The sequence below is a fragment of the Lontra canadensis genome, unplaced genomic scaffold (genome assembly GCF_010015895.1).
Source record: "Lontra canadensis isolate GAN:19392208 unplaced genomic scaffold, GSC_riverotter_1.0 scaffold12, whole genome shotgun sequence".
NCBI lineage: Eukaryota > Metazoa > Chordata > Mammalia > Carnivora > Mustelidae > Lontra > Lontra canadensis.
The window spans coordinates 18837777-18861996 of record NW_022631006.1 but is presented as its reverse complement, the minus strand read 5'-3'; the positions used below and the strand labels follow the sequence as shown (position 1 = coordinate 18861996).

At 37.7% G+C, this 24220-nt stretch overlaps 1 protein-coding gene across 14 annotated transcripts in view; it reads left to right on the top strand.

The window, feature by feature from the left end:
* MGA (MAX dimerization protein MGA) overlaps positions 1 to 24220 on the top strand; it is a 173705-nt gene that overhangs the window by 138939 nt on the left and 10546 nt on the right. For 5 of the 14 annotated variants that reach the window (XM_032856766.1, XM_032856765.1, XM_032856762.1 and 2 more), the window contains exons 10-19: positions 3066 to 3292; positions 4311 to 4487; positions 5101 to 5173; positions 6429 to 6943; positions 9154 to 9451; positions 10732 to 11358; positions 15296 to 15586; positions 15771 to 17287; positions 20340 to 20470; positions 24090 to 24141. In XM_032856766.1, coding sequence (XP_032712657.1) covers positions 3066 to 3292; positions 4311 to 4487; positions 5101 to 5173; positions 6429 to 6943; positions 9154 to 9451; positions 10732 to 11358; positions 15296 to 15586; positions 15771 to 17287; positions 20340 to 20470; positions 24090 to 24141 — 3908 coding nt within the window. The remainder of the gene's footprint in view (positions 1 to 3065; positions 3293 to 4310; positions 4488 to 5100; positions 5174 to 6428; positions 6944 to 9153; positions 9452 to 10731; positions 11359 to 15295; positions 15587 to 15770; positions 17288 to 20339; positions 20471 to 24089; positions 24142 to 24220) is intronic. The other 9 variants (XM_032856774.1, XM_032856773.1, XM_032856772.1 and 6 more) reach the window with 9 other exon arrangements.

The following is a 24220-nucleotide window of genomic DNA, read 5'->3' as shown; positions in this document are numbered from 1 at the left end:
TTGAAAGAGGTCAAAGTCTATAGCTTTGTCCTGAAGGCAACTTTACTTCTGTAGTAGAATTAATATGTGTATGAACTAATTAGCAAAACTAGAAAATAAATCTGTTCTCAGATTAGTAGTAGAACCTCTGTTAATACCCACCTCCATTGTGAGGGTGTCTCTGGCTACCCTTTTAAAAATGCAGCACTCTCCCCTCAAAATACATAGTTGTACATGTTCACTCACTCACTATACGTTACTACTTATTTCCTGTCTCTGCTTTTTTTTTTTTCTTTCCTCATAAGTACTTAACACAATCCAATGTATTTTCCTCATTTGTCTGGTTTATTGCCTGTCTTGACCTCTTCCCCCAACTTAAGCTCCATGAAGGCAGGGATTTTTGTTATTCTTGGCTGATGATTTTATCTGCAAAGTCTGATCCATCGTAAACATTGGAATATATAAATACTGAGGTGTTAGAGGCCTTTGTGAATTATGTGAGTAAATGAATTAGGTTATAAAAGTTGGACGGTAGATGTTTCCCAAAATTGGGTTTGCCTCTTGCTGCTTGTTCAGTCAAAAGACAAAACCAAGCCAAAGAACAGGGAAAAAGAGTAAGGGTTTTACTTGCTACCAGAAAGGAGAACATCAGGACTATTTCCACAAGCAGTGTCCTCACGAACAACAACACTGTGAAAGTTTTTAAGCTAAGGGCTATTCAGGAAGGGGCGTGACTATGGAGAGTTCTATATAGAATGGGGGCAAAAGTCATCCTGGTTGACAGAATCCAGGTCCTAGTTGATTGAATCCATGTGGGCCAGCAAAGGTTGGCATCATCAGTTCTCTGTTCCAATTAGCTCACTGTTGGAGTGCTCAGAAGGTTTTGAATCCTGCAAAAATGACTCAAGAATGTATTATACCTGTTAGGTCATTGTTTACTTTTGAAACAGCACTGGGAATTTTATTATTGATTGATTGTCTTTGATAGGGTTAGGCTAATTCCTGGTCTGGTAGAGACTGTTAGTTTTTGCATTCCCTCTGTTCTCTTAGAATCCTTAACTGTGGAGGTTTGTTTTGTTTTGTTTTGGGGTGTGTGTGTGTGTTGTTGTTTTTTGTAATTCCCACACCTAAGCAAGTTCTGCAAGAAGTGTGCTTGGGCAAGTAGTACAGGTAGGGGATAGAACACATAATGGCTGGGGGCCTAAAAGAACTTCTTGTGTGTTAAGACAGCTATGACTAGTCTTTTTCCCCCCCTAGGCATCCCTAACCCTGTCTGCCTACACAGAGAGTACTAACTAGCAGAATAATTGGGTCAAGTACTTTCTAGCTCTGAACATTTTTTTCCTATTTTTAATATTTACGTATTTATTCTACATTTTGTGGTTATTCTCTGAATGATGTTAGCCTTAGGGACCCTTTAGATAAAGATGTTCAGTGGAGTCTTACTTAATGTTCAGAGCAAATACACTTTATGAAGTCAGGTTGCAGTTTTGATTCAGCTTTGTTATGATAATTAAGCAAAATATTTGAATTAAATGTGAATGCTACTCAGTCATATTTTATGTGACTGTAGGCAAAGATTTTGGATTTTAGGCTTAGAACCAGCTAAATCCTCTCTGAGGATTGACCATTAAAATGCAAAATACAGTCTTTGTTTCTCTTCAGCTGTCTTCTTTATGGGAATGGGCAGTTTGCTTAGAGAATGAAGCCAGTCACCTCTTAACCTAGATCTTCTTCCATTTCATTTGATTAAATAGTAATATTTAGTATTATGTAGGGGCGCCTGGGTGGCTCAGTGGGTTTGAGCCTCTGCCTTCGGCTCAGGTCATGATCTCAAGGTCCTGGGATCGAGTCCCGCATCGGGTGCTCTGCTCAGCAGGGAGCCTGCTTTCCCCTCTCTCTGCCTGCCTCTCTGCCTACTTGTGATCTCTTTGTCAAATTAAAAAAAAAAATATTTAGTATTATGTAGTATTATGATTTCACTGCTTTTCCATTGATAAATTTTTTGCTCCTTTGCTGAGTTCAGGCTGTACTTTTTTTTTTTTTTTAAGATTTGATTCATTTATTTGAGAGAGCGTGCACGCAAGCGCATAAGCAAAGGGAAGGGACTGAGCAGGGAGCCCCATGCAGGACTCAGTCCCAGGACCCTGAGATCATGACCTGGGCGGAAGGCTGGCACTTAACTGACTGAGCCTCAGGTGCCCCAGGCTGTCTGTTGAATATATTTTGTTGTCAAAGGGCAACAGTAACAGCTGTGTCTCTGGAGCCAGATTGATGGGCTTTGATCCTGGTTCTGCCTCTTATTGTTGGACTTCTGAACCTCAGCTTCTGCAAAATAGGAATAGTAATGTTTCAAGGGCTATTTTGACAGTTAAATGAGTTACAACATACTGTGTTTAATTAAAACAGGTACATGATAAGGCTAAGTAGATACTTGTTGTTTCATTTGTAAAATAAAAAGTGTAAGGGCGCCTGGTTGGCTCAGTCATTAAGAGACTGCCTTTGGCTCAGATCGTGATCTCAGAGTCCTGGGATTGAGCCTGGCAGGGAAGCCTGCTTCTCCCTATCCCACTTCCCTAGCTTGTGTTCCTTCTCTTGCTGTCTGTCCAATAAATAAATAAATCTTTAAAAGAAAAAAAAGTGTAGTATACAATGATTATCTTTTCAGGATAACAGAGAAAACCTTTTCTGATCATGCTAAATAGCATCTCCTGTTAACTCTTCATCCCTTACCCTCCTATATTTTACCATGTGGCACTTACCATTTCTTGATATTAAAGGTTAAGTTTGTTTTCTCCTACTGGAGTATAAACTCTGTGAGGGTAAGAACTTCGTATTATTCATAGTTGTGTTCCCTCTGGTGCCTAAAACAGTATGTCTGACTTATAATAGGAATTCAACAAATATTTGGTTAATAGATGAATAAATTAAGGTATATGATGGCAACTAAAGGTTTTTTAGGGGGCATCTGTTAGATCGTTTTAATGAGTTACTGCTTTCTGTGAGGGAACACATTTTGTTTTGGCAGTGCCTCTGAACTTTTGTTGCCAAAGTCACTTAAAATCTTATCTGTCTCTTTTGTTAAGCTATATGTGAAACAGAGCCTGAACAGCCTGTTCGACATTACCCATTATGGGTGAAAGTAGAAGGTGAAGTAGATCCAGAGCCAGTTTATATCCCAACGCCTTCTGTCATTGAGCCTATGAAGCCATTGTTGTTGCCTCAGCCAGAAGTTTTACCTGCTACTGTGAAGGGCAAAGTGCTCACTGGAATTAAACCTGCACGGGCTTATACTCCCAAACCCAATCCTGTGGTAAGCCCAGAGTTTCATCTTTTGTTGCAAGTTACAAAAGTCATTTGTAAAGATAATGGATTTCAACCAGATTTTTGGTTTGTATTCTGTGAATCATTTTGCTTTTAAGTAATACGCCTGTAAGCATCAATCTTTAATTAACTTAATTGCTGGCACTTTAAATGTCATTAAAAGTGGAGTGAATATACTAGGAATTCCTACTGTTTTTAAGGATAGCCAAATCTCTCTTCAGGAAGATTATACAAAGTTGTGTTCAAAAGTGTTTTAAAGATCCTGTTCTTACTCCTGTAGTGCAGAATATTGAGTAATTGAGATGTAGTGCATACATATTTTTAGTAGGAAAGCATTCGGAAAAGTTTTAAGAAGTAATTCATCTTTTTAAAGCTGACTTCTTTATATACAGTAACAGTAAAGATTTAAGTAATAGTTGATATATGACTATGAAGATTGATAGGTAAAAGAGCTGATGCTTTTTCTGTTAAGAGCTTAAGCATTTCTGATGATCAAATCCGTTTCAGTCTTAAAGATGCCTTAGTGTGGTGCTATTCAATGTGGTCTTTGTGCTGATCCAAAACTACTTGTTACTCTAGGATATGATGAAATAAATATAGAAAATGGGAGTAAATATTTAGAAACTTTTACAGATACTTGATAGAATAATTTTATGTGTATTAAACCTAATACTAAAATACTTGGGCTTATATTTTACATGACTTTTGTTTTTCTAAAAACATTTTACAAAAGGATCAGTCTGTGTTGGATTGGTAATTCAGAAATGTGTCCTCATTGCAGATAATTTGAGAAGCACTGCTCTAATGTGACCTGAGATTTCTTGGTAGAGAACCAGATCCTTTCTGACTGCCCAAGATTTAGCACATATTGATTCTACTCGTTAAAATTTGCATTTAAAAATTTCAAATGTTGTTATAGAGATAAAGATTAAACATTCTTTTCCTTTTGGAGTCTAGAATGTTTTTTCCCCCACTGTATTGAATGTTTTGTTTTATGAAACTTACAGATTCGGGAAGAGGACAAGGATCCAGTGTACTTGTACTTTGAGAGTATGATGACTTGTGCCCGAGTTCGAGTATATGAACGAAAAAAAGAGGAACAGAGACAACCATCCCCAGCCCCATCCCCATCATTTCAGCAGCAGGGCTCATGTCAGTCTAGTCCCGAGAACTGTAGTGTAAAGGTGATTTACTTATTGCCTAATTTGTCTTTTTAACTTCCATTTCCCTGTTGCTAGTATTAGAATTTACATCACTATCAGAAAAATTTGGAGTCATTCTTGAGGGGCAGAGAAATGTTATATGATGAGTGTATCAGTTTGTTTCTCTGCATACTTGTTTTAGAGAACAATCCCTTAAGGTTATTTAAAGTACTATTCTTTCTGAAGCTGAAGTAATTTTCAAAAGTTCATAAACATTTCTGAGTTATATTGAATCATTTTTCTGTGATTATTAGGATTTGTATCTGCATTAGTGATTTTTCAGATTAACTGAAGCTTGTTCTATTAAACATCGAATTTTTTGCCTTCTTTACTAGAATACACTACATGTAAATTGTGCTGTTAATTTTTTTCTTGGTGACTCAGTTACTGTCAAGGACGTTAGAGAGCTAGGCTGTTCGTTTTTGCCAAGGCTTATATAATATGATAGTAATGCAGCTGTGCATATAGATGGTGAAGCTGTTGACACTTGAGTCTTTCTGCTGTTTCAGGCTTCTTTCAGAGATTCAATGTTTATATCCTAGTTTCTGTTGGTAGTTATTTTGTGTTGAAGTATTTGTGTTATACCCTTCTTTAGGAGCCTGATTCTGAACAGCAGCCATTGAAACCAGTCACCTGTGACCTAGAGGATGATTCTGATAAATTGCAAGGTCTGTTTGAAAATTAACTCTTAAGTCATTTTATAGTAATTATAGGACACACACACACACACCCAAAACATTTTTACCTACCCCTTTTCTAGCTTCTTCTAAAAATAGAGATGATAGAGAAGTCTTTTCCTATTATTTGGACTGTTTATCACTCCTACTAAAAAATAAAATTCATTCATGTTGATACGGCATGTTATTTCATGAGACACTTAGGATATGTTTAAGGATTCTCTCTTGTTTTTTTAAGATTTATTTATTAGAAACAGTACAAGTGGGGGGGCAGGGGCAAAGGGAGAGAGAGAGAGTCCTTAAGCAGACTCCCAGCTGAGCGTGGAGCCCAATGTGGGGCATGATCCCAGGATCCCGAGATCATGACCTGAGCCCAAATCAAGAGTTGGATGCTTAACTGACTGAGCCACCCAAGCGTGCCCTCCCTTTTTAATGGCATGATACACATGAAAAGTGGTATTATTTTTATAGCATATTGAGGTATTTGGGGGAGGCTGCTGGGGTAAAGAGAACCTGTCTGAGAACATAGCCACCTTGAAGGCTGAGGGCATCTATATCCTGACATACTTGTAATTAGCACAGTGGTTGGGAGACTGTGCTGTAGAAATCAGTGAAACAGACATCCAGTTAACACGTTGCTATGAACATAAATACCTGGTGAGCTAAATAATCTGCACATAATGTAGAAATGGAGCAGTCATATCTAGTGTCACAGAAGTAATTCAGAAGTATTTGCAGTAGAAACTAGAAGTAGAATACACTTTTTAACCACAATAGTGGTTAAAAATAGTCTCTCTCTTGTTCTTTAGGATTGAATCTAGCTATCACATGTTACAAAGCGTCTTGCAAGTGTCTTTGCTTTTCCTGTATGGATAGCAGAACACCAAACTATATCAAATCTTAACCTTGGTTATAGGTCATGCTTTGTTTGCAAGGTATAACACTTTCTTATATAATAGTTATGGCTTTTGGAGCAGTCTTAAAGTGAGACTCTCTTTTTACTAGTGACCCCAAGCAGCAGGATATCCTATTATAGTATGATTCTCTGGAATATTCCTTTTTCATGGAAAAGTCCCAAATTGTGAGTTGTTAAATTACCACTGGAAGTACGTGGGATTCAGACACTGGGCAACTGCTCAATTTCTGTGCTGTTGGCACTTTTCTGAGAACCCAGGGAGAATAAAAATCTTTTAAAAGTTCAGTACAAAATGCTATGATGCAGAAATATCTTTCAATTCCTTATCAGAGAAAAGCTGGAAGTCTTCCTGCAACGAAGGGGAATCCTCTACCTCCTATGTGCATCAGAGGTCACCAGGTGGTCCCACCAAACTGATAGAAATCATCTCAGACTGCAACTGGGAGGAGGATCGGAACAAGATTTTGAGCATCTTATCCCAGCACATCAATAGCAACATGCCACAGTCACTTAAGGTGGGCAACTTCATCATTGAGTTGGCTTCTCAGCGAAAGAGCCGGGGTGAGAAGAACCCTCCTGTTTATTCTTCTCGTGTGAAAATCTCTATGCCATCATGCCAAGACCAAGATGATATGGCTGAGAAATCTGGATCAGAGACTCCTGATGGTCCATTATCCCCTGGGAAAATGGATGATATCTCTCCTGTGCAGACAGATGCCCTGGATTCAGTGAGGGAGAGATTACATGGAGGCAAAGGTCTGCCTTTTTACGCAGGGCTTTCTCCTGCAGGGAAGCTTGTGGCCTATAAACGTAAACCCAGTTCAAGCACATCTGGGCTTATCCAGGTGAGAATTGCCTTTAATCTGGATGTAGCACCTTTTTCTACTTAGGTAACATCTCGATTTTTCAGAGCCCTTTGTGGGCTTTATATCATTTATCTTCACATTTCCTGGGAACTGGGTGACAAAACCATCTCTTTTTGTAATAGGCCTAGTTTATAAATGCATACCTCGAGTAAATTTTTGACACATTTACAAACGAATTGTGGAGCCCTATATTAGCTTATGATTTTATTTCTATCTTCTCAGAAAGTTCCTAACTCTCAAAATTTTACTGCTTGGGCTCTACTGATACTTTGATAACTATACTAAGGAGTTCCATCTAGTTCTTGGGATTATTATTAATAAATAGCTTTCAAAACAAAACAAGGTGAAATTGATTTATAAGATAGTAGTATATGGTTAGAAGCTTGGAGAAAATTTTAGTTTTGCAAGGTGTTATTGAAAAGTATAAAACTTCTAAAAATTGCATTTTTTTTCTTTATTTGGTCCATAGTAGGGTTTTTGCTAATATAGTGATTGTCATAGTACAAATAAATCCTTGTTGTTTAGTAATCTAGACAGGTTATATTAATAAAATTACACCGGCATCTAGAAAATCCTTTGGAAGGAGAAGTTTTGAAGTAAAATGTAATTTTAGTAAAAAGGTTTTCTCCTCTTGCTCAGTGATATTAAATGCACTTTCATGTCAGAGTAGCAAATGGGTGGAAGTGTCTGACATGCTTGCTAAGGTTACTTGACTTTATTAGCTTGACCACTTCTCTGGGCTGTGGACTGTTCCATTAATATGACTCTTTGACTCATCTACTTAATTAAAAACTTTTTATTGCAGTTTATTCTTGATGGTGCTATGTAACTGGTTCTGTTGGTATTTCTTGAGGGGAACAGTGTTTTCTTCTTCTTTATTGTTTGATACTTTGAGAACAGAGACTGAGAACTGAGCTCATTTCTAGTGAGACTTGGAGACACCCCCCCCCCCAAATACAGGTTTAGAAATTTGTGTTCTCTCCTGTCTAGGAAAGCCACAATAAAATACAATTTTGCCTAAGCAGTCAGGCCACTGTAATGTAGGCTTTGGGGAAGCTGTTGAATAGTCTTCAGAGCAAGTCCCAAAGGAGAAGATGAGGTATCTTAGACCTCCAGAGACCCTGAAAAACTACAGTAAACTTTCCTTTAGGTTGGAAAGATCACATTCTTTATATCAAACTCGAGGCAGAGATATTCCTGATCTATCTGGGAATAATTGTGGTTTCATTTAAGTAGTAAAGAGTAATTTTTGTCTTTGAGGAAAGGTTGGCTTGCTGTAGCTATTCTCTTTACCAGTTTCCTATTACTTTAGAGAGTAGGGGTTTCTCTACCACACTTCACCCTCTCCCCCTTTCAGTGATGGAAAGGAGGAACAGAAAAGGATGTCTTCTCTAGTCACCCAGGAATAGGACTTTGAGGACATGGGTAAGAAATTAGAGAAGGTTTTTTTTTTCCTTTCCTTTTTAAAAAAACAATTGTGCAGTCCCAGATGGACAGTGTATCAGCTCAGGCAGTAGAGAAAAATCCTTACCTTATTTATTGATTACTTGTTCTGGTGGCCAGTGATTGTTTCTAAAGTTATAATTGAGTTTCTTCTAGCTTTTATCTTGAGCTCAAGTTTTGTCCAAGACATAACAGTATCTTCAGAGTTGAGTGTTTTAAAGACTGAAGGGGACCTTTTGGCTTAGGATATTATAACAGTGGCCTTCTTGAAACTTAAAAGTAGATTCACCATATATTTTTCAAATATGAAGGATGCTTGAAGGGACCCTTGAGAGGGCTTAACTGCGCCTCCTTGGTCTTGTCAGATTTTGTGGAACACAGCTATTCATTTTTTGGTGGTGATTGTTAATAGTTTAACCAGAATTGCTTAAGTAAAACCGTTGGATGATTCCTTAGATTTGACTGTGCCTCTCACATATCTAGGAGCAGATATTGATGAACTAAGGTCTGTTTCCAAACTACCAAAATGAAGATGAGATTAGTTCAGAATATCAGATGGCAGCTTTTTTTTTTTTTCACCTTCTAATACTCAGATTATGTATCAAATGGAAAAAGTCCATTTCTTTTTCCCTTTAAATCTGAAGAATAGACTTTTAAAACCTTGTAAAAATGAAACCCCTGTCAAGGGAGATAAGTTAGCAAGAGAATTTTATCTTTACAGAATTTCTCTTTGCCACTTGTTTCAGGTTAATGGTAAGAGTTACCCGCAGGCTAAGTTGCTATTGGGACAGATGGGGGCATTGCATCCAGCCAATAGGCTAGCTGCTTATATCACAGGCAGGTTGCGACCCTCAGTCCTGGACCTCTCAACCCTCAGTACTGTCATCTCCAAGGTAGCATCCAATGCCAAGGTGGCTGCATCCAGGAAACCACGTACCCTGTTGCCTTCAACATCCAATTGCAAAACGGCATCCTCCTCTGGCCCTACAACAAATCGCCCTGGGAAGAATCTGAAGGCATTCGTCCCGGCAAAAAGACCGATTGGTAAGTTGGACTGTATATATATTTTAGAAAGGCCTGTGCCTTGGTGCTTGGCCAGTGGATACAAGTATAGAGGTCGTGAAAATTAGAGAAATATAGAATTGGCATTGTTCTTATTCTTGATGTCTGTCTTGCCTGACCTTGTCTGTTTTTGGTAATTCTTCCTGACCACCTGTGATAGTAGATGAATTGAACTCTAGTTAATAGTTAATTTCCAGACTTTTAGACTGGTTTTATTAATATAGAAAAGACTTAGATTTTTAATTTTGTTTTTGAAAAAGGAAGACTTACTCTTAAATACTTTACCTAATTTAATATTTCTTTTATGGGCACTGGTATTTTTGTAACCAGTCATATATATGTTCCTTGAACTTATGAAACCAAGGAGCTAGCAAATCCAGGGGGGTTGAGTTTGTGTAGTATAGGCTTAGAATAAAAAGCTCTTGAAAAACATAAGTTGGAAGTGTTGCTTTATTCTGTTCATCCTGTTCTGTGAATGAAAACCTCATTTGTTTAATATTTCAATGATGGAGTCTGTAATAAATTACCTTCTGAAAGTATTTTGTGTTTTAGCATTGCGAGTATATGTAGTCAGTTTATTGAATTCTTCTTTTTGTTGTCCAGATCTGTTTAGGACTATAAGTGTCCATTGCTGTATTCTTATTCCTCTGGTGGGAAATTGAAATAATCCGGCTGAATGCTGGAGTTATATGAAGATGGAGGACAAGCATTGTATGCCTTAAAAAGACCCCATTTTACCATTTTTAAAGTAGCTTTAACTGGTGATTTTAAGTCCTATCCTGCCCTCTTGAAAAGTATCTTTATACACTTCAGAAATAATGTAAAATTTAACTGTCTCATAAGAGGATAGCAGTTACAAAGAAGTGGAGGTGCTGGGACAGGAGGAAGTGGAGAAACAAGTTTTTAAAATTAGAGTTAGGGGAAGAAAAATCTCCTTACGACGTTCTTCACTGTTTTAGATGATGAAGTTGTGTGCTGCTATATTGCCTTTTTAGTGTCCTGGCAATTTGGCTATATTGCACAGTCAAAAGAATCTTAGTAGGAACACCCAGTTTTAATCCCTTTCATAGTATTATAAAGGTTTGGTTTGGGTTGAGAGAAGTGTTTGATTTCTGTGGGTGGAAATTGGCACATATCATGCAGGTAGGTAGTACCTGTAAGAAATTGACCCAGTGGTGCACAATAAATGTTGATAAACACAATCACTAAGAGGATAAAATATGAGAACTGAAGATATTTGACCTGCAAATTTTTATTTGCAGCGGCTCGACCCTCTCCTGGTGGTGTGTTCACACAGTTTGTGATGAGTAAAGTTGGAGCCCTGCAGCAGAAGATACCTGGAGTTAGCACACCCCAACCCCTAACAGGGCCACAGAAGTTCAGTATCAGACCTTCTCCAGTAATGGTCGTCACACCTGTGGTTTCTTCTGAGCCAGTTCAGGTGTGCAGCCCTGTGACTGCTGCTGTCACTACTACCACCCCTCAAGTGTTTTTAGAGAATGTTACTGCTGTGACACCTATGACTGCTATTTCTGACGTGGGAACTAAAGAAACTACTTATTCTTCTGGTGCCACCACTGCAGGGGTTGTTGAGGTTTCTGAAACTAATACCAGCACCCCTGTAACACCTTCCCAGTCTACAGCCACTGTGAACCTTATCAAAACGACTGGGATAACTACCCCTGTGGCTTCAGTTGCTTTTCCTAAGTCTTTGGTAGCATCTCCTCCAACTATAACTCTTCCTGTTGCTTCCACTGCCTCCACCTCCATAGTCGTGGTGACCACAGCTGCATCTTCCTCCATGGTGACCACACCAACTTCATCTCTGGGCTCTGTTCCCATTATACTCTCGGGAATTGATGGGAGTCCACCTGTGAGCCAGAGACCAGGTAAGGCCTAGATGTTACTAGCTGGTTTACCTACCATACAACTGTTTATATCACTTATGGTTTTGTTAGGATTACGGATATATCAGGGTAACAGTGTAGGTGTTTCTGCTGTAACATGATACATGGATTCCTGAAAACCTTGACCTTCTGCAAAACTGAAAACTGAAAGTAATAGACCTCATGATTAATAAAGGGTTAGGACAAGTCACTAAAAATCTCTGCAACTTTGTAACCAGAGCACTGATAAAAACCATAACTGGTACTTTGGAGATAAATTGAACAGCCTTGACAGATGATTTAGTGTGGAGCTGGAGATTTTCTGAGGAGATTAAAAATACTCAAAAACATTATAATAGGGCGCCTGGGTGGCTCAGTGGGTTAAGCCGCTGCCTTCGGCTCAGGTCATGATCTCGGGGTCCTGGGATCGAGTCCCGCATCGGGCTCTCTGCTCAGCGGGGAGCCTGCTTCCCTCTCTCTCTCTGCCTGCCTCTCTGTCTACTTATGATCTCTCTCTGTCAAATAAATAAATAAAATCTTTAAAAAAAAAAAAAAAAAAACATTATAATAGAAATACTGGCTGAATCTGAAATAATGTATGGGAGTGGAGTTCTGAGCCAGTAGAGCCGCCATCAAGATGGGCGTAGCACGAAGTGTACTTCTGTGTGCTGAGAGCTAGGTCTGTGCATCTCTGAGGAGGGAACCCAAATGTAGGGATTCCTTTCTGGGGGGGGGGGGTGGGGGCTGTGTGTGCTTCTTTTTATTTTTATTTTTTAAAAGATTTTATTTATTCATTTTCCAGAGAAAAGAGCATGTGCACACATGTGCATGCACACAAGCAGGGGGGAGCCGCAGGCAGTGGGAGAAGCAGGCTCCCCGCTGAGCAGGAAGCCTGGTGTGGGGCTCCATCCCAGGACCTGGGATTATGGGATAATGACCTGAGCCGAAGGCAGATGCTTAACTGACTGAGCCACCCAGGCGTCCCTGTGTGTGCTTCCTTTTAATTAAAAAAGAAAACAGAGGGCTTTTGCCATGCTACAGCCAGGCTAAGGGCTTTTCTCTCCTTGCTGAAGATTAAGACTCTAGGTCCTTTTACCTAGTAAAAATCATTTGTGAATCCGACCAACTCCCGTATACTACTGACATTATCCTTCTGTTTATTATTTTGTATGAACTGATTGAGATAGAAATAAGGAGGCATATTTCTTTGTTTAGGAATCTGTATGTTTATCAACTTTTCAGTTAAAGTTTTTTTGTGGCTTATGTTAAGTGAATATAAAATAGGAATATCCTGGGGCGCCTGGGTGGCTCAGTGGGTTAAAGCCTCTGCCTTCGGCTCAGGTCATGATCCCAGGGTCCTGGGATCGAGCCCCGCATCGGGCTCTCTGCTCAGCAGGAAGCCTGCTTCCCTTCCTCTCTCTCTGCCTGCCTCTCTGCCTACTGTGATCTCTCTCTGTCAAATAAATAAATAAAATCTTAAAAAAAAAAAATAGAAATATCCTACACTTGGCTAATTTTTTATATCCTAATTCAACCAGCTAAAATAAATGGTTCTCTTAATGTACTCAGAATTACTATGTAAGAGTGAGAGACTTCACAGGACTTAAGGGAAAATAAGTAGGCAACAATAATTCTTTGGTTATTGATATTTTTCCTACTAAGTATTTTTGCATTTAGTGACATAGTCCAAATCTCTATCAGTGTTTTAGGAATGAAGTGATTTGGGAGTTAGTTTAAAGTTGAAGGTCTTTCCAAAGGATAAATGAATCATGGATTAAATTTGTTGTCTTCTACTTCTCCCCATATATAAAGATTAAAAATGATTAGTTTAATATGCAGTTTCAGAATGGAGATTGTTGTTGATAAAGCCATTTGGATTTCCTCTTGGATCTCAAGGTTTCTATCTTGTCATATTTTAACTTGAGATTTTTCTAAATGATATGGATTCCAACCCTTTTCTTTACTTCTGTCATGAAGCTATAAAGTAGTTTGTTTAGCTTTTTGTGGTTCGCTGTTTCTCAGATTTCAGTCACTTGGAATATACATTCAGGTATTTTGCTCTGATTCTCATTTGTACTATTACTGACTTAATATTCTTACTTAAATAAACTCCTTTGCTTGCTTAAATGTATTTTTAAAAGGAGCTATTTTACTGTAATTGGAAACCAACATTACTTGTCGTAACAGAGGTTTACTCCATAAATAAATACATTAGAAACAATAATAAAAAGAAATACATTCTAGCTAGCTACCATGTTAATATGTAGCTTGCACCCTGTTAATGAAGAAACCTAGAAAATGCTGATGGAATATCAAAGACTAGTATTTTCTTCTGTATATAATCAGAAGATTAAAATGGAAAAAGAAATTACTTTCTGACAATATGATATGGTGATATACTATATCCATATACCATCTAAAAATATCTTCTGTAATACCACTTGAGGAAATACTAATGTTAACAGATTTTCTTAACTGTTCTTTTTAAAATGGAGCTGACTCTGGTAACTTCTAAGTGTGTGTAATTTTGTTTTAGGTTCGTAAAGAGGATCCCAACTTGGGTACTTAGACATCTGTGACTTTTTCATTTAACTTCCTTTTCTTTTTCCTTCTTAGCCCTCGCCTGCATGTGAATAAATACTTGCATATTTTGTGTGTCTGTTAAAGGTTGCTTTCGTTCTCTGAATTAAGAGTGCTTTGGTTTGAACCACTCTCTAAAATGTTCTTTGAATAGAAATGTTTGGGAAATTAAGAATGCTTTAACGTGTTTCTTAATTCATATAAGGTGGATGTTTTTTATTTAAATTGCACCCCCCCCAACAGTTTGGTTTTCACATTTTATTTCACTTTCAAGAGTACTTCTGGATCTTACATAAAATTTGTCATGTAAATGTTAGGAGCATAATTTCCTTTTAGAAGTTTGAGACGTTTGGTGGGGTAGAGTACTTACCTGATAGTGTCACATGTTAAACTGATTCGTTTGGTTTGTTGATTTTTTTTTATTTAGCGACAAACTAATGAAAATATTTATCAATAATGTTAAATAAGTTCACTAATTTGAATGGTAATGTTAGATTAGTTTCATTTCTGCCCCACATCACCGTTACTCCTGCCTTTTTATCCCCATGACCAAAAATCTGTCTGTAGATTGTTCGTATTATTATTTTTCTCTGTCTTCAGTATTTCTAAATATCTCTTCCAAACATTGAAGTGGGACTTTAGGTACTATTAATGATTTGAAATTTTTTAAAATTCACATCTTTTGCATTAAATTTTTGCTTTTTCTGTTTGTTTTAAAACTATCTTTTGCCTCTTCCTAACCAGGCTTTATTTCCCTGCTTCTTTGATGTCTCTTAATTTCATTCCATTTTTTGGGGGTATGTATTTTTTTTCTTCTGAAAAATAATTTCCACAGATCTTTACGCTTTGGTTATTTGTCAGTGTATTTTAAAAGCCAAGGAGTTTTTTATGTCTCGCGATTTTTAGTCCTTGACTTTATCTTACTTGAGTATGACCTATGAAATGAAGTCATAATTTTAGTGTTAATGACCTGAATTATAAGGTTGAAGAAGAGCATTTTATCATGAATGATCTGTTTAACTTTAATGAGAGTCGAGATTTAGAGGCCTGCCATGTTTTTCATTAGGCAGAGGCATTAATCTCTTTAAATGCACCTCTTAACAATTGATGCTTTTTTCTTTCTTTCTTTTTTTAACCTTTCTGAGCTTAAGGTCCTACAATGTCTTGATAATTAGGTTTTAAGATAAATTGTTCTCAGCCATAGGACTATTAAGTAACGTATGATAGAGGTACAGGATTTCACCAACTGTATAATTCAAATTAGAAATTATTTATAGTGTGGTCAGATCTTATGTCCTAATAGTTTTTCCTGTATGCATTAAAGTGAACTGATACTATGTTTCTGTTTTCTGTTTTTCAGAAAATGCCCCTCAGATTCCAGTGGCTACTCCTCAGGTCTCTTCTAACACAGTGAAACGTACTGGACCTCGATTGTTGCTGATTCCAGTGCAGCAAGGTTCTCCTACTCTTAGACCTGTTCCAAACACACAGCTTCAGGGGCATCGGATGGTCTTGCAGCCTGTTAGGAGCCCAAGTGGGATGAATCTATTCAGGCATCCTAACGGGCAGATTGTTCAGCTCCTCCCCTTGCATCAGCTTCGAGGCTCTAATACCCAGCCCAACTTACAGCCTGTTATGTTTCGGAACCCAGGTATAAAACTGGAGATCTTTCTGATGAGTTTTTCTTTTGTTGAATCATTTGGCCATGTGGGATGGTCATACACCAGGATTTCTTAGTCTCTTAGAGTTAACCTGTCAAAAAGAAAAGCATAACTTGAAAGTCTTTATACAGGCAGTGATAATTTAAAAAAAAATTTTTTTTTTTTTCTTATCAGGCTCTGTGATGGGGATCCGGTTACCCACTCCTTCCAAACCTTCAGCGACTCCACCATCTTCTGCTTCATCCTCTGCTTTCTCTGTTATGAATCCTGTAATTCAGGCTGTTGGGTCTTCTCCAGCAGTGAATGTTATCACTCAGGCACCATCATTGCTTTCTTCTGGACCTAGTTTTGTGTCTCAGTCTGGTACATTGACCCTGAGGATTTCCCCTCCTGAACCACAAAGCTTTGCAAGTAAAACAGGTTCTGAGACCAAAATAACCTATAGTTCAGGAGGGCAGCCTGTTGGTACAGCCAGTCTTATTCCTCTCCAGTCTGGTAGTTTTGCTTTGTTGCAGCTCCCTGGACAAAAGCCTGTTCCCAGTTCCATTCTTCAACATGTTGCTTCTCTTCAGATGAAAAGAGAGTCTCAGAGTGCAGACCAGAAAGATGGGACAAGCTTTTTAAAAAGAGAGCAGGATACTAAGAAGGCCCTACAGTCAGAAGGAGAAGCTATAGATTCTGGGGCTAATGTAATAAAGCAAAACTCTGGGGCTGCTGCGTCAGAAGAAATCCTGCATGATTCCTTGGTAGATGGGGGTGATCATTTAGATGAAGAATCCCTTACAGAAGAGGGTCCTATAATTGTTAAACCTTCTCAGCACTCCTGTACCACTGGTTCACACATAGGTGAAGACTATAAAGATGTTGATGAAGAGTATGGGATTAGAAATCATAACAATTCCAAAGAAAAACTGACTGTTCTAGAAGTTAAGACCATTTCCAAAAAAGCCAGCAATGTGACAGTCCAAAGTGTAAGTAGTATACAGCTTAAAAAGCTTGGTGATGTGAAAGTGGAACAACAGAAAGGATTAGAAAATCCAGAGGAAAAATCAAATGAATTTCCAGTCATCTCTAAGGAAGAAAGTAAACTCGAATTATCAGGGAGCAAAGTTGTGGAGCAGCAATCTATTCCACAGCCAGAGGCCAAGGAGAAGGGATGTGGAGACTCTCTGGAGAAGGACAGTATTAGGGAGAGATGGAGAAAACACCTGAAGGGCCCTCTGACCCAGAAATGTGTTGGAACTTCACAAGAATGCAAGAAAGAGGCAGATGAGCAGTTAATTAAAGAAATAAAGACCTGTCAGGAAAATTCTGATGTGTTTCAACAAGAACAAGGCATCTCTGATCTACTTGGAAAAAGTGAAACTACTGAAAATGTCAGAATTTTAAAAACTGAATGTGATTCTTGGAGTAGGATTTCTAGTCCTACAGCCTTCTCCAGTGTTCCGAGGAGAGCCACAAAAGGGAGCAGAGGGGAAGGACATTTTCAAGGTCACTTACTGCTGTCAGGAGAACAGATACAACCAAAGCAAGAGAAGAAGGGTGGGCGAAGCAGTGCTGACTTGACTGTTTTGGATTTGGAAGAGGAGGATGAGGAAGATGAGAATGAGAAAACCGATGATTCTATTGATGAGATTGTGGATGTTGTTTCTGACTACCAGAGTGAGGAGGTTGATGATGTAGAAAAGGTGGTGAGCCCATTTTTGTTGTGACTGAAACCTCAAGAATTTAAAATGATTTATTAGAGACAGTAGCTTTTCCAGAAGATCACTAAGACTTGATACATTGATTTGGATGCCTAGGTTTAGATCATGATTAAATGACTTCATAGTTTTTAGGCTATGTCAGTCAAGTAACATTTATTGAGCTTATATTGTTCTTTGAGACGTACCTGCTATTATGGAAAGGCTGGCTTATGCCTTTGGGGGATAGATGTTTGAGAGTGCTTTCAAGTTAGGTTTAAAAAAAAAAAAAAAGATATCCTGAAACTCCTGCTCCTATTTGTTCTCAGGTTTTTTGTTGGTTTTGGTTTTTTTTTGTTTTGTTTTGTTTTTGACATTTTCTGTGTGAAGCCTGTCTGGTAGCTACATAAAAAACAGGGAATGGGTGGACTTAAACCAGAGGAGAACTTACTGCTTACATTTAGAGAAATGTTTCTCTTTTTGGCGAAAAATGGAAAATACCATTTAATATTTTATTATCACCCTGCCCTAAGTTGCTTTTAAAGTATTTCCTGAAATTAAATAGTTTCTAGAGTTTATGTTGTAAACTTTGGTCATCTTTCTTTGTAATATGACTTTTATAATTTTTACAAACATTTTTTCTGAAGCCATTTTTCTAGACTTCCTACTTAAGGTTGTAACCCTATCTAAGTGAGAGGCATATAGGGCAGGAGTTGGACAGACTTTTTCTGTAAAGGGCTGGATTGTTAACATTTTAGACTTTGTAGGCTGGATGGCTTGTTGTTGGTAACTGGTTGCTGTTACAGCACGAAAGCAGCCATAAACAATAGTAAGTGAGAGTGTGGCTGTGCTCCAGTAAAACTTGTATTTACGAAAACAGATGGCAGGCTCTCGTATGCTGACGCCTGACAGTGGGGTTTGATGTAAAACATAAGGAGATTGTAGCCAGCTGCCTGGAGGGGGCCCCTAAATATAAATCCTGTCCCTCTCACTAGGAGCAGATAATATGGCCCTCTGAGGTGATCATCATGCAGTTGGTTTTTTAGAATCTCACTTCATGAGATTCAGTCTCTGTGTTACCTGGTCCTTCTCTGTTAATGCCTAACTGCCTTATACAGATAAAATAGAACAGAAAGATTAGTATTTTAAAATCAAAAATGTTTAAGTATTCTAATATTCCTGGGTTGGTTATTTCTTTACCTCGGTTGTCTCATTTGTAAAACGAGGATCTAGCTCTACTATTAGAGGATTCTATATACATTTGCCTTATATTCTATTTGTAGCCTCATCCTTTTTGAGGACAGATAACCTATGGGTAGCTGAAGAATCTGAATTCATTGAGTTTAAGAGTTAGATTGCAAGATCTTCTTGTGCTTTTTGCGGAATCTCCCATTGTAAGTCAGCCTGGGTAAGCATCAGACCAAAGACAGTCCAACCTTAAAACCAGTGAAAACTGTTGCTCTCAGTAGAACTGACTTAACAGAAGCTTTAAAGTGTCTTAAGGGATTGGATTTCCTAATAGGGAATCTGACATACAAGGTACAGAAACCTTTTTAAAAGTACAGGCATTATAGCAAATGATCTGTAAAATCTAAATTCTGCACTGTATTTCTGTACCTGTCCGACACATAGCATATTTTTGTGCATGTGATTAGCGTTATACTGGAATAGTTTAAGGAAAGTAGTGAGTAGCCTCTTTAATCTTCCATTGTGAAGTTTATTGGATATTATTTATAAAGCCTTCAGTTAAAGCCATGCTGTAGGCAGACATTCTTCAGTTTAAACACCATAAAGCATCTACCTACATTATAATTCAGACTCTTTAGATTCTGTCTACTAGTTAGTTAGATTCTGTCAACTCTTTTGATTTAGCTTCCTAGAGTTAATATATATTGTTCACATTGTTTAAATTTAATAGACATTGTTTGAATTGGGGACCATAATTGATGGCTTGCATTTAGTGTCTGTCAGCCTTATGGAACCTATAATTCATGGGGGTAAGTAATTTTTCCATCAAGTTTAAACAGAATTAATAAGGTGATTGGGATGCTTCATTTTAAATTGTGCCTCTCAGGTATAGTACTGTTATAAACAGATAACATATTTCCAGTTTAGTTTCTGGCATAGTAAACACCACTTTTAAAGGTGGACTTAAGTATATCTACATATTCCATGATTTCTATATTCTGCTGTTGACATAAAATAATACAGTGAGTTTCCATGACAGGTGCTCAATAAATGCTCACTGATTGACTTTTTAAAAAAAATTTTATGTGTTAGTTTGTGCATGCACATGCACGTGCATGAGTGGAGGAGGAGCAGAGGGAGAGGGACCAGCAGACTCCGAGCTGAGCGTGGAGCCCAATGTGGGGCTTGATCTCACACCCCTGAGACCATGACATAAGCTGAAATCAAGAGTTGGTTGCTAAATCGACTGAGCCCACCTGGGCAGCCCAACTTTGTTTTTTTTTGTTTTTTGCTTTTTGTTTTTACTGTACAAGCAAGTACAGTAAGTTTGGGCTTTTTTGGTATCTGAAATTCCTCAGAAGCTCTCCTTGTGTGCGATTAAGAGGCTTAGAAGACTGACTCTGGGCTATATTCTGTTTTCATATCTGCCTTGAGTGCATTTTTGTGGGTATGTGATAAGGGGTTAGCCATGAAGCACTCGTAAAGTAGAACCTGAATTTTTCTCCTTTCCCCCTACCATTCACGAAATTTTACTTCGCTGCTATTTAATCTTAAGATTTATGAAGCTTTAATATATTTGTACCTGAATTTTGTCCACTAGAAATAACACTGAAGCATATACAGCCCTCTGGGGACTCTAGTGATGTCTGTTCAGTATGTATGATTTTTAATGTAGTGCTTGGTTGTTAGCTCTAACCATATGTTATCTTCTAACTCATTCCTTCTTATGAAAAACAAGTTTGGGATCATCAGTATTCATGGTTTAAAATCAATGTTTGGCCCTGGTTGGTTTTATAAAGGGAGTATTTGGTTGGAAATTTTAGGTATGTTTGTTTCCCAATACTTTATTTACTGTTGGATTGCTTTATTTCAGAATAACTGTGTAGAATACATTGAGGATGATGAGGAACAGGTGGACATTGAGACTGTAGAAGATCTCTCTGAGGAAATTAATGTTTCCCACGTGAAGACCACAGCTGCCCAAACACAGACTTTCAAACAGCCGTAAGTCTTAATCTGTTTTTGGATTTTTGTTTTTTGCTATCATTGTTTTGTGACCATAAACAAAATTAAATGTTCTCTTGAAGAGCTCTGGATAACTGATCTAGTTCTTTATTCCTCTAGCTTTTTTCTGATTAGTAGGTGGAGGGGAGCTGGAATTCAGAGGTAATTAACTTCCCTTGGTTATTGCTAGAAGACCATGTGTGAATGTGAATAACCTATGCTTTTGGAGCCTGACACATGGGTAGTAAAATAGTAGTTCTGTTTGTAGCTGTTTAACCTCAGGCGAGTCTTTAATCTGAGTCTTAGATTCTTTAGCTATGAAATGAGGAAAATGCCCCTAATTTGAAGTATTCTATAAGATAATGTATGTGACTAGGGTAACTGACACAAAAGTGGACTACTGAACAGAAGTTAGTTCCTTTATCTTTTTAAGAATAGGCATTAAATTCTGAATTTGGTTACTTTATTGGTTAACAGGTGAGATACAGTTGGGAAATTTTTATGTGTTCAGATGAGATGAAAATAGAGTATGTTCAGGAAAATTTATTCCATTTTCTGTGTTAGTAAACCTTGTAATTTTTAGGGATTGGGGTGTGAGAGATTGATGGAAATAAGATAGAAGTCCTTATTTTGTGCCAGATGTGCTTTTCCTGTTATCTTTTTAACCACCATGTAAAAGAGTAATAAGTTCAGAAAGAGTAATTCTTTATCCCTGATGATGCTGAGAAAGTCTCAGGATGGGGACATAGATCTAATAATTTTCTTCATTCCAGAGCTATTTGGAGGCTATTTCAGCTGCCTATTGGTTAAGGTCAAAAGAGTTTAAATCTTTTAACAATGTAATTAATTAGACTTAAGGTTAGCAGTATCACTGGATTATGTTGATTATACTAAAGTTGATTTTTCTGAACAATAGCAGCAAACAAAAAAATACCATTTATAATAACAGAAAAAAAATTATTTGGGATTATTAACAAAAGCAGCAAACAAAAAAATACCATTTATAATAACAGAAAAAAACATTATTTGGGATTATTAACAGCTTTTGTTAATAAAATTACTGTAGGACATTGAAGATCAATAAATGGAAAGATACCATCTTTTTAAATTTGTTTTAATTTTTAATTTTTTTATTAACATATAATGTATTATTAGCCCCAGGGGTACAGATCTGTGAATCACCAGGTTTACACACTTCACAGCACTCACCATAGCATATACCTTCCCCAATGTCCATAACACCACCACCCCTCTCCCTCCCTCCCCCCCAGCAACCCTCAGTTTGTTCTGTGAGATTAAGAGTCTCTTATGGTTTGTCTCCTTCCCAATCCCATCTTGTTTCATTTATTCTTTTCCTGTCCCCCAAACCCCCCACGTTGCATTTCAACTTCCTCATATCAGGGAGATTATATGATAATTGTCTTTCTCTGATTGACTTATTTTGCTAAGCATAATACCCTCTAGTTCCATCCATGTCGTCGCAAATGGCAAGGTTTCATTTCTTTTGATGGCTGCATGGTATTCCATTGTATATATACACCACATTTTCTTTATCCATTCATCTGTTGATGGACATCTAGGTTCTTTCCATAGTTTGGCTATTGTGGACATTGCTGCTATAAACATTCGGGTGCACGTGCCCCTCCGGATCACTACATTTGTGTGGAAAGATACCATCTTAATGGGCTGGAACAATAAAAGGGTCAAGAATAACCAACACAGAAAGAGGACAGATTGCAAAGGAACAGATTGTTAAACATTTAAAAATTTCTCTTACTACACCATGAAAACTGTGAAAGGCAAATTAATAGTATAAGGAAAATATTTGCAGTACATGTTTGACAAAGGATTAGTATCAATGATATAAAATAATTTTTTAAGTCAGTAAGAAAAAGATGAGGGAATAGATAAGTATATAATGGATATCATAGGCAGGTCACAGAAGAGGAAACCTGGATGACCAGTAAACACATACAAATTTGTTTAACCTCACAAGTATTTAGGGATATACAGATGAAACCACAGTGACTTCATTAGTTTACATCCATAAGATTGGCAAAAGTTGTGATTTCTCATAGTACTGTTGTGTCTAATTGTGGAGCAGTCGGAACATACTGCAGGTGGGAGTGTAAATTGTTAAAACCATTTTGGAGAGTAGTGTGATATGACTGAAGTTGACTTCCACATCTTCCTTCTAACCAGCAATTCTACTCTTAGGTATATATAACCTGGAAAAGTTCACACATAGGTACAAGGGGCCATATGTGGGACTATACATTGCAACATTGTTTGCCATTGAGAAAATTGGGAAACAACCTAAACAATTACCAGAATTCTGAAAAATAAATTTTGTAAACTTCATGCTTAGGGAACATTATATAGCAGTTAAAATGATTGAACTAGAACTGTGTCTATCAATACCTCAGATGTAATGTTGAGTGAAATCAGATGAAGATATACCATAATATATAATGTTTGAAGTGCTACCTAGTATTTTCTATTTAGGGATATGTACATTCCTAGTAAAACTGCATAGATATGCAAGGTAAAAACTCATTTTGGGGGCACCCAGGTGCCTCAGTCGGTTAAGCCTCCAGCTCTTGATTTTGGCTCAGGTCATGATCTCAGGGTCACGAGATCGAGCCTCACATTTGGCTCTGCACTCATTGCTGAGGCTGCTTGAGATTGTCCGTCTCCCTCAGCCCCTCCCTTCCATTCATGCGTGCTCTCTACCCCCTCTTTCAAAATAAATAAATCTTAAAAAACAAAAAACCAAAACTCTCATTTTGAGAGTGTTCACCTACAAGAAAGAAGAGAGGAAGGAAATGTGATTGGGTGGGCTGTATTTTTTTGATGAATGGATAAAGAAGATATGTGTGGTGGTATTCCACACATAGTGGAATATTCTTCAGCCATCAAAAAGAATGAAATCTTCCATCTACAACCACATGCATGGAGCTAGAGTGTATTTTGCTAAGCGAAATATATCAGAGAAAGACAAATACCATATGATTTCCTTCATGTGTGGGATTTAAGAAACAAAACAGATGAACATATGGTGGAGGGAGGAAAGAGGAAAACCTAAGAGACTCTTAGAGAACATACTGAGCCATGGGCCGGGCAGCAGGGGGTGGGGGCGGGAGGGGGTGGGCTAGATGAGTGATGGGTATTTAAGGAGGGCATTTGATAGGATGAGCACTGGGTGTTGTATCTAAGTGATGAGTCACTGAATTCTCCTCAAACTGGTACTTCACTGAATGTTAACTAAATAGAATTTAAATAAAAATTGAAATGGAAAAAAGATTTCCTGTATATTTGAGATGTTTTATTTCTTGAGCTGAGTGGTAGACACCCAGATGTTCATTGTATAATTTGTTTAAACAGGTTGTATATATGAAAAATTTCATGGTTGAAAAAGTAATTTGCAGTTTTAGGGACTATTTGAATACTTAGAGGATAAAGCATACTGTTGAAATAAATCCTATTGCCCCATATCATCAGACCTTGACAAAAAGAAGCTGGTTATACTTTCAAACAGTTTGGGATGGCTTTGTTCAGTGAAATAGGTCTTGGGTTATTGAATTTCAGTAAGACATTGGAAAATATTGTCTTTACCTAGGTGCCGTACCCATATCTCTGCAGATGAAAAAGCTGCTGAAAGGAATCGAAAGGTATTTACAATATATTTAATGGCAATTACTCAATTAAATTGATAACATTTGTCATTACAGTTTGAAATAACATTTCTCT